The 15,882-nt window shown below is 33.4% G+C and overlaps 1 protein-coding gene across 5 annotated transcripts in view; it reads left to right on the top strand.

The window, feature by feature from the left end:
* The window catches only part of LOC116773834 (myosin-2 heavy chain), a 69,701-nt gene that overhangs the window by 36,337 nt on the left and 17,482 nt on the right, over positions 1-15,882 (top strand). For all 5 annotated transcript variants that reach the window (XR_009753057.1, XM_061523903.1, XM_061523904.1 and 2 more), the window contains 2 exons: positions 11,778-11,978; positions 14,674-14,810. Coding sequence is in view for 4 of the 5 variants with exons in the window: in XM_061523903.1 (XP_061379887.1) it covers positions 11,778-11,978; positions 14,674-14,810 (338 nt within the window). In the remaining variant the exon portion in view is untranslated. The remainder of the gene's footprint in view (positions 1-11,777; positions 11,979-14,673; positions 14,811-15,882) is intronic.

Below are 15,882 nucleotides of genomic sequence, written 5' to 3'. Positions count from 1 at the left end.
AGTATCTTTAAGTAGCAGGTTTTCTCGAAAAAGCTATAATATATATGCGTACAGCACAACCCATTTATGTTTAATTCTCTAAACATGGGTTATCCTATGTGCTGATTTTGTCAAACGGTTTCCTACTACTTGAAAAACATATCTCATATGTTGTGTTGCTCTTACAACAATTATATTAATGACACATCTTCATATTATTATAATTTCATGAGTAATTCCTGGCAACATAATATACTTCTTAGTCGACATTGATCGGATGCAAATAAACTAATTTACTGTGTAATAGTGTTGGAAAACAAATTAAATTTACTGAAATTAAGAGAAAACTATAAATTTAAAACGTGTCATTTGGAACACACGACGTCCTGTCTCGATAAAGCATCGGAAAATGGTAGGGTAATTGTTGCAGTTTACAAGGCATTCTAATTCACCGGAACTTACTCGTCAATAGTCGAGGAGGTTTACATGCCTTCGCGTATGATAATACGACGAGAAGACAAACATGATCACATTACTGTAATATTTAGCTTATTCATGCTTCATTATATGAGTAATGATAAATTACTATATCTAGATAAGGCGTTATTACGCATTGGTTAATTGAAACATAATATTTATTAATAAGCCTGTATTTTAAGTAAGACCTCCTTCGTGCAGGAATGTTTCTAAAACAAACAAGCATAGGCTAAAGTTCTAAATATAATGTTCGCTCTGAATCCTTTACTTCCAATCAGACTTTCGTTATATATATATATTAAAATCTTTAATCTACGGACATCGGTCTGCTAGATTTTTTTTTTAGCCTAGACATAATATGTTGGGTGCTATTAGATAAACGTCGATGTCTTTGTCTGTCTGTGGTATCATAACTCTCGAAGGGACTTACGGATTTCGATGCTATTTTTTCATCTTAAAACCAGTTCTCTTGCGGTGGTTTCATATCTATTTTTCGTGATTACCAGTCCAGCAGGGTAAGAGTATCAGCTCTTCGATCCATCAAAATCCAGCATCAATAATTTGAAAATAATAAAGGACTATTTCCGTTTATTTCTTAAATACAAATATAATATTAATTAATGTCGTCAGTACATAAAAGATGGGAGCGCCGACCTCCCTCAATCACATCCACATACCACAAGTTAAGGCTCTAGCACACTTACATAGCACTAAAAATATGAGAATATTTATATATATACAGAAATCCCTAACGTGTAATATTTTTTTTTTCTGTATGGGTATTGCCCTTTTTTTTATTAAAAGTAATAAATACTAACCATAAGAAATTTTTATAACCAATATATATCTATATATATATATATATATATATACATTTAAAATTTAAAAGACAGAATTTTCTTAATGCTTATATTATTCTTCCCGTTGTAGTGTATACACAACTTTAAATTCTCCGCACCTGTCCGACTGCAGCTGACATTTGCTTTGACCTTCGACGCTCCTACAGTGTACAGCATCACTATCACAGACAAATAGAGATCTTAATAAATTTGTAATTGAGGCTATATTTGTATAGACAAGATTTTGTGGTCCAAATGCTAAGGATGCGATACATTATATAGACGGTCGATCGATACGATGAAATCAATTTAATGATTTTTCAACCTTGCAATGCTTTCATTTTGTTCGACCTTATATTTTATTAAGGTGATACATCGATCTATTCGATTGTTCTGAACGTACAAAAATCGATGTTATATAAAAGTATAAAAATTAATCTATTTAAGGTGATATTTATTAGTATTGCGATAGTTTTTTTTTTATAAATTGATAATTGTTCATGATAAAAGTCACAAGTGACGTAAATAACGTAGGCTTTTTTATTTCCAAGGCGACCGGCCTTTCACTCCGGATACAGGGATGTGGGGTTCGTTATTATAATTACAAAGAAATTTATATTTAATTTAAAACGAAAATGTGCTCAACCCGGAACAAAACAGTGAACAAAAGTGAACACCTTTATGACCTTTATTCAAATATTACAAAAGTAACTGAGTTCTATGTAAGGACACTGTAGCTTTGTAAGAAAAGCCGTGGCTTTTATTTTCATAGGTTCTAGTCTTGTTCGTTGATGTATTTGTGATTTGTGAAAATAAATATGTTTTTAATTAAATTTTAGACATTGTGCTATATCAATTATATGTTTAGTACAACTTCAAGTCGAAATAAAGGGAAAGTCGGCATCTAGGAAGCATTTGTGACCGCATACCGCAGTTGACAAACTAACAATATCTCCTTACATACAAATGCTGTGCACATATAACGAATGCCTACGTAATAGGGTTCAAATTCCTGCACAGCCGGCTGTTTCGACCGGCATGCAAATTCGATTGTTAAGTGACAGCTATTGTTATGCGAATAAGGGTGATTTTTGTTTAATTGGAGCGTAAAACAAGTTAGTATTAGGGTCAAGAGTGTTTCCTGGTTAACCGGTCACCTTGTTTTATCGATGGGAGATAAAATTCAATTGTAATCTGGTTCTGATTAATGTTTTAAGAAAGCCGTAGATTAATGCCTTTAACACTATTACTATACATTTTATATTATGTATAAACTTTCTTTTCGCCGGACTTCCAGATTTATATTCATCGAGTTATGATATAAAAAATTTACATTTGAAACGTATCTCTGAAAAGTTTAAATATAACTCTCTTTATGTCCATTTAAGCCATACACAATTACGTTGTTATGAAGTCTTATGAGCTGACTGTTTTCATTAGCGGGCGAGTTCTGTGAGCGGGGCTGTATAATATATAGCTCTATTTCGTAACGACTTTCATACCGCGATTCCGACTAAAACGTTAACCAAAACGTAACAATGTACAGCAGAACGCTCGTCTTCAGACTTGTTAAGACGATAATAAATATTAAAGTTTTATGTTACATTTGTTAGTAATGTAGGTTTACTATTGCTGCAGTTGCTATCAAGAAGAACATGACGGTATTGCAAATAGATTAATTGATTTAACGTATAGAGGTTAATAGATAACCCGTAGTGACATTGACACACATGAGTATGAGCAAACAAAGATGTTTACTTGTGAAATTTTCCCATTATCGATCTCATCTATTGTTCATAATTAATCATGTGCAAGTTGAGCCATATAATGCAACATGTATAGTGCATGTATTTGCATAAATTATACATATTGTTGTTAATACTTCTGTAAGTATTAACATAACTTTATTGAATTCCAATCTGTTTGAATTAGGTTAGAGTGTCAATTGTCTATTCATATATAGTTGCTGAAATCACACCTCTTTCTCAGTTCTATATGCGCAGTGTCCGACCCGCTCGGTGTGTACATAGCCTTATTCACACTATTAATATGTAACTCGCATGCACAAACAGACTCTTATATGGTACGCTCTAGATCTTTAAAGACCAAAACGTAATGTTGATCTAACCATACTTTTTATTGTACCTAACAATATATATATATATATATATATATATACACTTATCGTGTCCTACTTTGCGATATATATTTTGGATAAAATTTCATTTAAACATTAATTATTCCGAATTCAATAATTATCGTTTTTTCTATTATTTAACTTGAGTAGGTTAATTACAATCAGTCTAAAACATGTTTTTATCTGTGTTCGAGTATAAAATAACACAAACACGCAACGTTTCATAACTTCAAATAATATCTTATTATAATAGCAATATATTAATCAATTGTGTATATTTTACTGTTTGTCACCTACTTACAAGTTATAACTCTGTGGCTATTGAGATAAAATAGTTCTTTATAGACATACTCGTAACGCATTTAATGTGTTCTTCATTTATTATTTACAATGATTACCTACACCACAACTCGATTAAGTATTTCCTAGAGGATATGTTTTTATTAAAATTAAAAGCTGGAGAAATTTCCTGAAGTCTATAATTTATCGCGTTTTATATGATAAGGAAATGACAGTTGTTGTTTACGACAGAATTCATCACGTCATAAATTTATGCCACAGATTATAAATTGGAAAGATAAAATATATATATATGTGTCATTGTCATATTGAAGTAATTATGCGGACTTCACAAATAATTTTAAAATTTTACGAAGAAGTATATATAGCTTCAAAGAGTATCGCCTCTGACCCAATGCTTCGTATACTATTGAAAGGTCGTTCATAATCAAGTGGAATACCTAAATGTTATTAATTTATTTTACTGACAAAATGACGGGGTGTATATCAAAATGATCAAATTCAGAAATTAATTTTACAATGTTTTGTTTATAAAGACCGTAGTATTTCCAAATGTTCAGTCGGAGGTCGTCACTGCCATTCACAACCGACAGCTTCAATGACCGTCTAAAATGATTAAATTCTCAAAAGTTTTCTGTCAGCCGTGTGATTATCATCGGCCTTCTATGTCCGTCATCAATTGTGTTTTGAAATGACTACTGTGAAGTAAACAATAACTCATTTACCTCTTTGTCATTAATGTGCATTTTAAGCACACTGTGTGAAATAGCTCGCGTGTATTTTGTTTATAATTTTAAGCCATTTACAACAGTGTTTTCTGATCTTCGATGGTGACTTATAGATAATGGTGACCTCTTACCACTTGAATCGGAACGACATGTTAATCACATATTTAATCAGAATCCATGATTTCTTTACAATACGACTATATTTTCAATACAATGTGTATTAGTGTTTCTAAAGGGGCCACACCCTTTGTTCGGATATCCGTTACGATCACAATATAACCCGCGCTCGTTTAAAAGGTTTCTCATCTTGTTTAATACAGGATGAATATTGTTTTTTATACTTAGATGTATAAAAAACTATATCATTTAATCAATATATTTTTCTTATTCTCTTTAAAACGTTTATTCCGATCACATTTCCGAATTATAATCAAGGAGTTAGTTCATTATAGTTCGAAAATGACTCTATTTGCTAGTTTGGTCGTTGTGCTCCAAGTCTCAAAATGATGCCTTTTAATATCTTGATGATAAAACAGCATTTCCTTTTTCAAACAGACGAAAGTTAAAGCAGCCTCCGCTCTTGTCTTTTTTATCTCTTTATTGTTTTCACTCTTTGACAGTCGTTTTCCGAAGAGCGAAAACGCTTTTACAACCGCAAAATTGTTTTGCAAGAATTTCATCATCGTATCAGATGATTGACTCGATGGCACGCTGATATACAAAAACGTAATGATATAAAAACAGCTCATTAATACATAAATGACAAAGAGAGCTGCAGCTGCTCTGTAAACGAATATTGGGGTAAAGGACACCAGTGGATCATGACGGAAGAGCTTATTGCGGCCATTACATGAGGCTAACGATGACCTTATGACAGTTCATATTGGACAGGAGTCGGGACTGATGACCTTCAGGCCTTATTCACTATAAAATAAGCCGAATAATTTTCCGTTACATTTCTTTATTTGTATAAGTATTTGTTGCATTATATCGACTGAATCTTGGTATCACGACCCGTAATAAGGAATTCCAATGCGGTCATCGGATAAAGGTCAAGGTCGAATCCGTTCAATATATTTTACATTTTTTTCATTTGAATTCCACTAAAGTGGAATTCAATATAAAGTTACAAAATAAGCGGTCGATTCATTTCATATATTTAATGACATCACAACACCTACACAAAAAAAACTGTCCCCCGACCTTCGACATTTGTAAATCATCAATCAAATGACTCACACTTAGCTAATAATATGCTAATATGGTCAAACTTGGAATTTTTATTATTCTGATAAAAATAATTAAATGTGTTTTTTTAATGTGGTGGGATCATTAATTTGTGTTTTATTTTCTGTTTTAAAATGTCAGTAGCGTCTTTTGTTTTAAATGTAGTTCTGGACTGCTTGTTATTTTTTTTAATTTCGACTGGACAGTGCTTTACTGTGATTCCACCTGTCGGTGGGTCGAGCTGAAGTTGTGGTTGGTGAACTAATTATTTCGACAACAACTAACAACCTATTCGCTTATATATATATACTGATATATTTTTCATATCGATATAGAAAGGGTCACTTAAGATCAGCCTTTCCCAAAGTGGGCGATAACATCACCTTGTGGGCGCTGCAGACCTAAGAGGGGGCGGTAAGAGAACCAGAATAAAGGGGGGCTAATATAGCTCACAATAATAAATAAATTTAATTTGAACACATGGTGATTTATCAGTAGGTTAAAAAATGGGGACGCTAAAAATAATTTATTTTTTTTAAATAACTTTGAGAAATGCACAAAATAAGTTTGTAAAAGCCTCGTCTATTAGGAGACGTGCAGTCAAGCAGGAGTATGGTATGGTTTTCGAAGTTTGTTAAAGTATGTTTTTATTTTTCTATTTTGTCATAAAATAAATCCAAGTATTATAACAACCGCAGCTAATTGTGTAGCGACATAAACAATAATATGAAAGAAACAAAGGGAATTTCGCCGTTTATATTAGAACAGCTGGTTTTCAAGTGGTACAATTTGAACTAGTTTAAGAGGTCAAGGAATCCCGGCTGCTTCGTGAGACAACTCTTATACATTTATCTAACGAACTACTGAAACATGAAAATTGCATTAATTTATTATTTTTTGTGTCCTTTATCATTGACATAACAACATACATGACAAAACATTCCACGATGATAAGGAAATGATAAAACTGCGCCGTTATCATTATCAAAATGGATTTATCAATGTACTATATTTATGTGGAGATAAATTCGACCAGCCACTGAACTAGGTATCTCAAGTAAGTCACATACAACTCCCATAGAACAATGAACAATGCCTCGACCTTGGTGAAAGTGAGCCGTTAGCACGCGAACGTTCATTTCGCCTATTTATGTTTTAAAAACTCAACATTGGCTTCATTTTTAACAAGTTACAAATAAAGAGCCCGTTTAAAATTTTAGTATACGTAAAGGTCGAAGTGGTTTCGCTTGCTGTCATAGCAACTAAATTTAGCATATAATACATAAACTTAAATGTGAAATTATGATTCGACAGTTTGTGTTTCGCAATAATAACCTCGCTGCGTTTTCTTTATGCGTTTCATTTTGAGACAATACTTATAAAGCTACCATAAATCGTTAAAGCCATATTTAATTTTGTTGTATTACAACTTTTTCTTTACAATATACGCCTCGTTATTTCTGTACGTCCGTTTGTCTGTATATCACGGAGATAAATTTGAAACAATGTCAATTTCATAAGGACAGCGAGATTATTTCTTGATTTCAATCAAGTTGTTAAATAGTTCTGCGTGTGGCAATTGCGAGAACTGGTCGTTAAACTGTTGCTGCTGACATTATTATTCATGGTTTTACTTCTTGATATATTTTTAACTGTTGTGTGTTTTCCAAATGAAAAGATTTATCTTCTGTAGATACTTCGGACGTAATTAATCATCAGGTGTGCATTATTTTTTATGCGATGAATATCTTCACAAATAAATAAATTTCGTGTGTCTGTTAACTGTCAAGGAGTAGATTGTCTACTTCTATTTTTATTCTATGAATAAAAATTCTTCGCGGACAGAGTCGCGGGCGCAGCTAGGTCAATAATAGTCTAGCGACCACCATGCCTATCGATCGAATTCGAATGTGGTAAATCCGTACAAATTCTTAACGAGGGCAATTAGATATCTTTTACTTCCACGCGACTGAAATAAAAACAATGAAGGATTAGCTTTCATAGTTTGAGAACGGTAACTTGTATTTAGATTAGGTCATAAGATATCTCTGAATTATATATATTGTCTGTGTGTTGATTATTATTTTTTTTTAATCTGTGACACATTTAATGAACTCACCAGTTATATATTAGAGAGGACTTTTCACCTCGTGTAGAAAGGTGTGCGAGATGTTTCTCACAGTAAACGATCCCTGTACCCACGAGTGTACGATAAGAAAGTCATTTGTGATCAATAATATCTTTGATGGTGGTATTACGATTTATCGGAGTCATCATAGTTAGGTATCCTTTATGGCTTTGTTTTATGCTAAACAAATATAAACTAGTAATAAAGTGAGCTGAAGTAAGTGCACATTTTATGCGTGTGCACGTCGTAAAGCCTATTTGGGTGTGTGGGTGCGGTCGTTGACCTCTCGTATCGGTCAACGTCTTCCATTGTTTCTTCCCGATAAGAAATCTTCCCAGCGATAGTGAGAAAATATTAAGGTCCCAGGTTATGTCTTATTGACTGACTTGAAAAATAAGGGGTGGTGCTCTGGAAAGCTGAAAAAAAGTTTGTAAGATATCATTTAACTTTATTGTTGTAATGTCGATAAGAAATTTTACTGAAATTCATTAATTATTGTTTATACTATTACTTTTTTAATGATATTTAGCAACTACATATTCTGTACATTGATTTATATTTTTAAAATTTGAGTCAAAAGTAGAATAACTTTAATTTTTTTTTAAGTTTTTGTCTCCATAGAATTTTTGTCATTTCCACGCCTCTAACTTTACAATAACTAGTTCTCCTCACATGAGTACTATCGGCTGTGTAAATATTACCTAGGTTTATCTAGATACCTGTAAACCTAAATCAAGTCTAGATATTACTGTTTAAACGAATGATAAACTAATACTAGGATTTGAGAGATAAGGAGATATCAGTGTGACAAGCAAACACTCAACATAACAATAACTAGGAATCACAATATAATATTTAAACCGGTTCGTACTCTGTAAACAGTATTGTTTGGTTTACTTTCTTCAGCATTAATCTAAATTGAAGTTTTTATACTGTCTCAAAGGTTGATGACACATATATTAAAACAAAAAATTACTTAATCTTATTTACTGTCAAAAACCATGCGGTGTCGAAAATTTTAATTAATTTTCTTAACGTAAATACAGCCAGAATCTATGCTTGCATTCGACCACATGAGAATATGATCATGACCAGTCTCTTAAGTGGTCACCTCAGCGTCATAAGAGAGCAGTGGGCGAACCAGCATCGGCAACATTCATTGAGTCATCTCATTCTGGTGTTTGCATCATACCTTGTTTGACGGTGACGGACATGGCGAAATGTTCTGAAAACAAAAACTAAACAACATCCAATCAATTTTATATAACGCTATCTGTTACTCCATCCCTTTTTGATTAGTCACAAATAGGAGAACGATTTAGACTGTCTCTTGTCGATCACTTAACGAGATTCGTTGCTCGGAATATATTGAACTGTTTAGTAAACAATACTATTCCTCTTTATAACTTTCAATAATAACTGTCTATTGTTCGAGTGCCGCTCACTGTGTAGGAATACGTTAATAATTAATTACCATATTCAATACATGTAATTATAATGTCGATCGCGTTTCATTACATGCGCCGCTGTACTTACTGAATGCGGTAATACTTATCACACTTAAGGGGCAGTTCGCTCTCATGACGATTACACATTACAGACTACCCTCGCTTCTAATCTTTACATTATAATACTTTATTTTGTACAATAATAATGTTTTAAACGATTCATTGATTGTTATAATTTTTTATAATAAATTTCTTAATATGCGAAACTAGCTCGCACATTCCGATTTAAAGTTTTGTACTTAAACTAAAAGAACAATAACAATAAGGTTAACTATACAGTGTAATGATGTATATGCTTTTTAAAGTATGATGCTAAAGTATGATATATATTAAAATCCGCCGCCTCCTTATTTCGTGAATCGATAGTAAGAGGGTTCGCCTTAAGGTGTCATGTTAGTAGCGTTACACATGGGAATTGTTGTTAAATTGTAATAATTGTCACGTCTTCGGGTGAAAGCGTCGTCGTAACCCGATGATCCATGATCATCAGCTCAGTCCGCTGCCGACTGTGCACTCGATCAGTTACTCTTCAGCCTTCGAACAATACAAACAACACAACTAAACGCAGACGTTATACAGAAGGTGAGGTCAGATTTTAATTTAATACCACACGTTATAATGTAATATTGTGCAACTATTATTTGTCTGCTTTATGTATTTATAATTAAACTTTGAATTGATCGCTATAGTTAATCTGTTTTGTATGAGTTCTACATACAATTTGGTCGTGTCCCAAATAACATTTGATGTGATTTGTTACCAAACACAATAAATAATAATTATAATTTTAAGACAATACATCATCGGTCCATCCGTCTCGTCCGTGTTCTCTAATAACATCTTTCATCTCACGGTTTCACAGTATCCATCGCATCTTATTGTCGGAATTATTCAAAGGAAGAAGATTCTCGGAATACTCGTTACATATTAACTCGTTTTGTTTCGATATGTACCACTTTCATTGATGATTACACAGAGAAAATTTTTGTTTATTCCAATGATTATAATATCCGAATGAAAATATTATTTTTTAAGTTATATAAGTAAATGAGCTCTTCCTCTAACGCCAGTAGTACACTTTTTATTATACATATATGCCGGTTTCACGCTCAAGCAGCACGCTATTCATAAAAAAAATTCAAACAAGCGTGAATATACAAGAAGCGGAAATTATACTCTACTTAATAAAGAAAAACCTCAACTGGGACAGTTCGGTGTGGCCAGCCCTTGGTTTGAAACATAAAGCGATAGGTTTTCCACGTTACAGTGAACAATTAAGTATAACTTTCGCATAGCCTCTAAATTACATAAATGGTTTCCGAGCCGTAGCTGAGACGGAACTTTATCAATTGTTACCGGTAAAGTTCGCGTTTAATATAAATCGGAATTAATTGGAATTGTTTTACTTTCCCCGCGTGAAAAGCGCGAAAGTCAGTGACTTGTCGCCACTCGAGTAGAGAACCCGCGTTCAGCGCTACAACAGTTCCATTAGAAATAGCTCATACATACGTTTTAACCGAATTATAACCGAATTAGGTTTTGGGATACGAAATTGGGTTACAACTGGAGATACATGGAGTTTAAAATAAGCGCGAGTGACGAGGGTGAAGAGTGAACCGAAGCTAAATATACAACAGATATGTAGAACGCAACAGACTGCAGTGTAAATATAAACGCATCGTGATCTTTGTACGTGGGACGTATTTTTGTCACCGCCCTTACTATCAGTCGGTTACGGTTGACGAAAACTATCACAGTTACTAATACTCTTATACAATAATTTACCAATTTTCTTTAAAAGAATACAATATCTGAACCAAGAAATGCTATGTTGAGTCATGGTGGGAGTATTTTGCACGTTAATATCAAGCGCCTGACGTCATTAAGTATTATTATAGCCAGCACAAACAAAAGTAAAAACTCATTACATAACTTACACGATTTCACAACACAAACGAACTTCTAAGAAAACATTAAAACATCAATTATATTCTATGATGCACTCGCGACGGTTTCTCTTATGCGTTTGTAAAACCGAGCCATTTGTGTCAAATTTTATTATTTAAAACGTGATTTTATTATATAATTAACCAATGAATTACATAAACAATACAACAAAACTATTGTTAGGTTCTAATATATCAATACAATCATGCCGCAAAAGCAATCGCTTTATGTGTTTATTTCACATTAGAAATGTCTTTAACATAGAATTATATTTATATTACGTAACTGGTAAGGAACGGATAATAATAAACTTTTTTATTGACTGTTTAAGTGTTCAGTAGAAATTAAAAATATAGCATCTGATATTATGCATCATGGGCAGCATCAAGATAAAAATGTACCAATAATTAGCACTAATAAATACTAGCTGAAAACATACTATAAAGATGTCAAAATGATTATGTAAAAATGCTGACTAAATACTGATGTGATTTTTATTGTTGACAGACATCAGACAGTGCCGACTTCCTTGCCACTCGTCCTCACACAGCGTCTGTGCTGCCCGGGAAACCAGCGGCCAATCCTCTGCAGTTCGTCAAAGTAGGTCCAGCAGACCTAGGCACTAAGGCCAGGGAACAACTACGGCGCGCTGAACTAGCCAAGAAGACAGAACCAGCTAGGATCGAACGACAGGAAGACTGGCAATCGGTAAGGAACCAGACAGCCTTATTTTTTTCGTCGTCTCCCTGCCAGTTATTTTGGGATCCTGATGTAGCTAAGACACTTAAACTTAAGTGTTAAAGTTAAGCTCGAACCGATAAAGGGGTTAGTATTGTGATCGTGGCACTGTAATGTCTGAACGTACGAAAATGATTCTCAAACCTAAAAACGAGCTGCTCACACCGGTGTTGTAATAAGCTTTTGATAGTAATTCTTTGAGCGAGGCAGAGCGACAGCTGTAAAGGAAGTTAAGACCATACATGTAATTGCGTTAGGTTTGTTTTGTTTTTATTACAGAAACTTGTAGTTAACAACGTTGACAAAGCAGAGGAGGTGAGGGACGGCTTGCAAGTGAATTATTACACTTACTTAAATTATGGTTTTTATCTACATAAATCAAAAATTAATGTCACTTCATTTTTAACATCTTTAAATATAAATTTTAAGGTTGTGAAAGATCTTCAATATAACAGCTTAAAATATTATTGAATCCAATGATTTAAAACAAAAAATAACTTTATTTACCTTAAAATAATTTTAGTATTGATGATAAGTCTGCCTCAATGATTAGTTTGTAAGTTTATATTTTAATGTGATGTTATTTAACGCGTGATATTTTTTCTTTGAAAAATAATAATTATTAATGCATTTATGCATCAATATTTTGCTATTCTTCTATAGGGATAGTAAGGGAAAAATATTTCTAAACAAAAATCAGAAATAACGTGTTTAGCAAATTTTATTTATCAACAACATTTTCTTTAATATAATCGACGTTAACTTTCCCAAACCTCCTCTCGTCCAGATACAACAAAAACAATTACATACTTAAACTTTAAGTAAAAGCGAGATGCTTAAAACTTAAAAATCAATCTGGAAAAAAATCTCAAAGGCCGGATGAATCGCATTAATTAAATTACGTACAATTTGAGCTCAATTTTTTTACTTTTTTCGACGCGAATCAACAAATAGTGATGTGAGTGAGCGGAAACACATTGCATTCCGGAGCCGGCGCCGCTTCTACGACGTATATTTCCGTCAAGAGAATCCGGGAGATGTTTATAGGCGCGCTAAAAACGTTTACAATACAGGTAACTTAATTCCTCATGGTCCAAGCTAGAAATAACTTTATTTTTATACAGACAACGTTCTATATCGCCTCTCGGTCTTTAAGAAAATTGTAGTCTATGTCTCGTCTACCAAGTCACTGTTATTACTAAAATAAATTTTAGAAGGTAACAGAAATACCTGAAATAGATACCGTAATTCTCGTTTGGGAACAATGAATTCAATAGTCTGGTTAGTTTCCTTAACGGCACTAAAATATGAGATCGGTGTGTTTATTGGCATATTTAAACAGAGCATTGCCCCATCAAAGAGCTTCATTAATTGTCGATAATTGGTCTAGAAGCGTACTTACCAGCAAAATTTATAAATGAATGGAATTCCGATAAATGTGTTCGTTTTCAAGAATAACAACAGTCTTTGTTCGGGTGGTTTATGGTCAGTAAACTGTTTTCCTCTGAATGTAAACATCTCGCCAATAAATAAAGCCGAATCGACGGCCTCCGTAATCACTATTTCTGACAATTTACATCATGCTCTTGCAAATTCGTGAGCATTCTACTCGCGCATTTCAGATCATACATTTTGTAATCATTTTTATTTTTCTTATCCATTTATTTTGGTTTTGTTTAAAATAAAATTTAAAATAGTTTTAAACAACTTTTGCTGATTTTAATGATTCTTAATCTGCAAAAAGATATTAACCCAGTTGCTTACTTTCCGTAAAAACCTTGTACAGTTGACCACGCGTATTTGTTACTTGAAGTAACTTAGGTCAAATATTAAAGCATGTTGCCTACCGTTTCTAATTAAGGTCACTCATCACTGAAGATTAATAGTTATTTAAAATATTTTACTGACGACAATTATTATTATAATCGTTAGTAGTTTCCTTATTTTTACCTTTTCATAACGATTATTAACAAAGACCGATGTATATTATTAAGTACCTACATCTGAAGTACATGTTAACATTTAAAACGTCGTTACCGGAGACTCGACATCGTTTGCCTGTTTATGGCACTAAGTATTAGATAAATATTCACCGGACGCATTAAGTATTGTCATGCGGTCGGAACAAACACCGGTCCCGACACCGGATCTCGTCCACTCACAGCAATAACCGTCTATCGAGAGACGAATTTCAACAAAAACCAGGCACGCGATGCTTATACAACGAGCATTCTTAGCCGAGAAATGACTGCAAATAGTTATAATAAGAGCGTTTATCGATCGTTTTCAACACATCGATGTCTGGTAATTGATTGCAGTTGTCGCAGGTGACATTCCTGCATGATTGACTTTTTACATTTCAGAACGAATACCTTAGTTCTATTCTTCTATTATTAAACCATAAAATATGTAGTAACTGAATCGGGTGACCTTTCATTATATAGTCATAATATTATATTCTAATCATGAACTCTTCGTGTCGTTATCAATGTTTTTTAATTACTTATAAATGCACTACCAGTTTTTAAGTTCGTTATTTCAGCAATGGTATCCCAAGTATTACAATTCAAATTTCTGATCTTAAAGCTAGTTTGTCTGACTCTGAATGTCACTTATTTATAGAACACTCCAGTTGAAGTCTAACCAAAGCGTTCCTACATTCCAGAACCTCGACAACTGGAAGTCCTCGCGACGGAAGCGCGTCGAGCACATCATAGAGCGCTGTGTTGAAGTACGCCGCTTTGAAAACGAGATCCAGCCGCGCGGCAAGTCCAAAACCTTCAACGAAATGCTGGAGGAACGGTGAGTGACCACTCCTTTTTCCTACATCCACGTAGTAACAGAATAATAAAAAATACCTTTATGACATGTCTGGTTAAAGTTATGAGAAATTTTAAATTATTCCTTCTTTAACCAAGACCAGGTTTTTATTTCTAATGATAAAAAAATGAAGGTAAATAAATGAAGGTATTCAAATAGACTAAAGCTTTCTTACTGTTATAACTGTCTGAATTATGGAAAGTAACAAAATGTGTTTACTTCAGAACAACCTTTATACACGATATTTAAGACCATAACTTATGTACTAAAATCCTTCAAATAAATTACTCTAATAAATTGCTTCAATATTCTGATATTAGCTAATCGAGACGAAGCGTCCTTAATTGATCAAAAGTTCTGACATCACATGGATGGGTTCGTGATAATTCGACGATGATAAATCATTTTGTGCAAGCCTATTACCACACCCTGTACGAGATGGACCTTGTTCCTAACTTGTTGTAATTTGTATCGTTTTTGTTAACGGCTATACAAACATTATTTGCAACGGTTACCTTATACAAACGTCTTTGCGTTATTGCAAAATTATATTTGTAATACCGAGAAACCTGGCAAATAAATTAAACCATTAGCTACGGAAAATCATGGCTTTAGTGTTTGGAAAAGTTATTATCTAAAATTTAAAAGGGAAAATCTTAATGAGACAACCTTTAAACTCTTAAAGATCAAAAGATCGCAGTGAAACGCGTAACGTAATCTCGTATGAGTAAATTAAAATTTCCCTAAAGGAAATCAACTTTCCACCGTCACGAGCGACTAGTCCGGTGTGAGTTACATACGTCCGCCTCAGCCGGTGGCCGAACGACGACTGATCGGGTTACATGCGCACACGCAGCTGTTGCTCTACATAACCATTCTGTAGTTTCAATAAACCATTTTCAAACAGTTTCGGGACCTTTTGTAGTGAAGCGTAAGAGTTAATCGAATAACAGAATTAAACCTTTAAATTTTATTAAAATTCATCGCGTGTAACGAGTGAAACGTTTTATGCAACCGCTGTCATTAAAACACTATATTACAAAACGTTGCCAAA

Source organism: Danaus plexippus, chromosome 20, assembly GCF_018135715.1.
Source record: "Danaus plexippus chromosome 20, MEX_DaPlex, whole genome shotgun sequence".
Taxonomy (NCBI): domain Eukaryota; kingdom Metazoa; phylum Arthropoda; class Insecta; order Lepidoptera; family Nymphalidae; genus Danaus; species Danaus plexippus.
The sequence above is the reverse complement of the archived record's forward strand: the minus strand, read 5'-3'. Positions and strand labels throughout refer to the sequence as shown.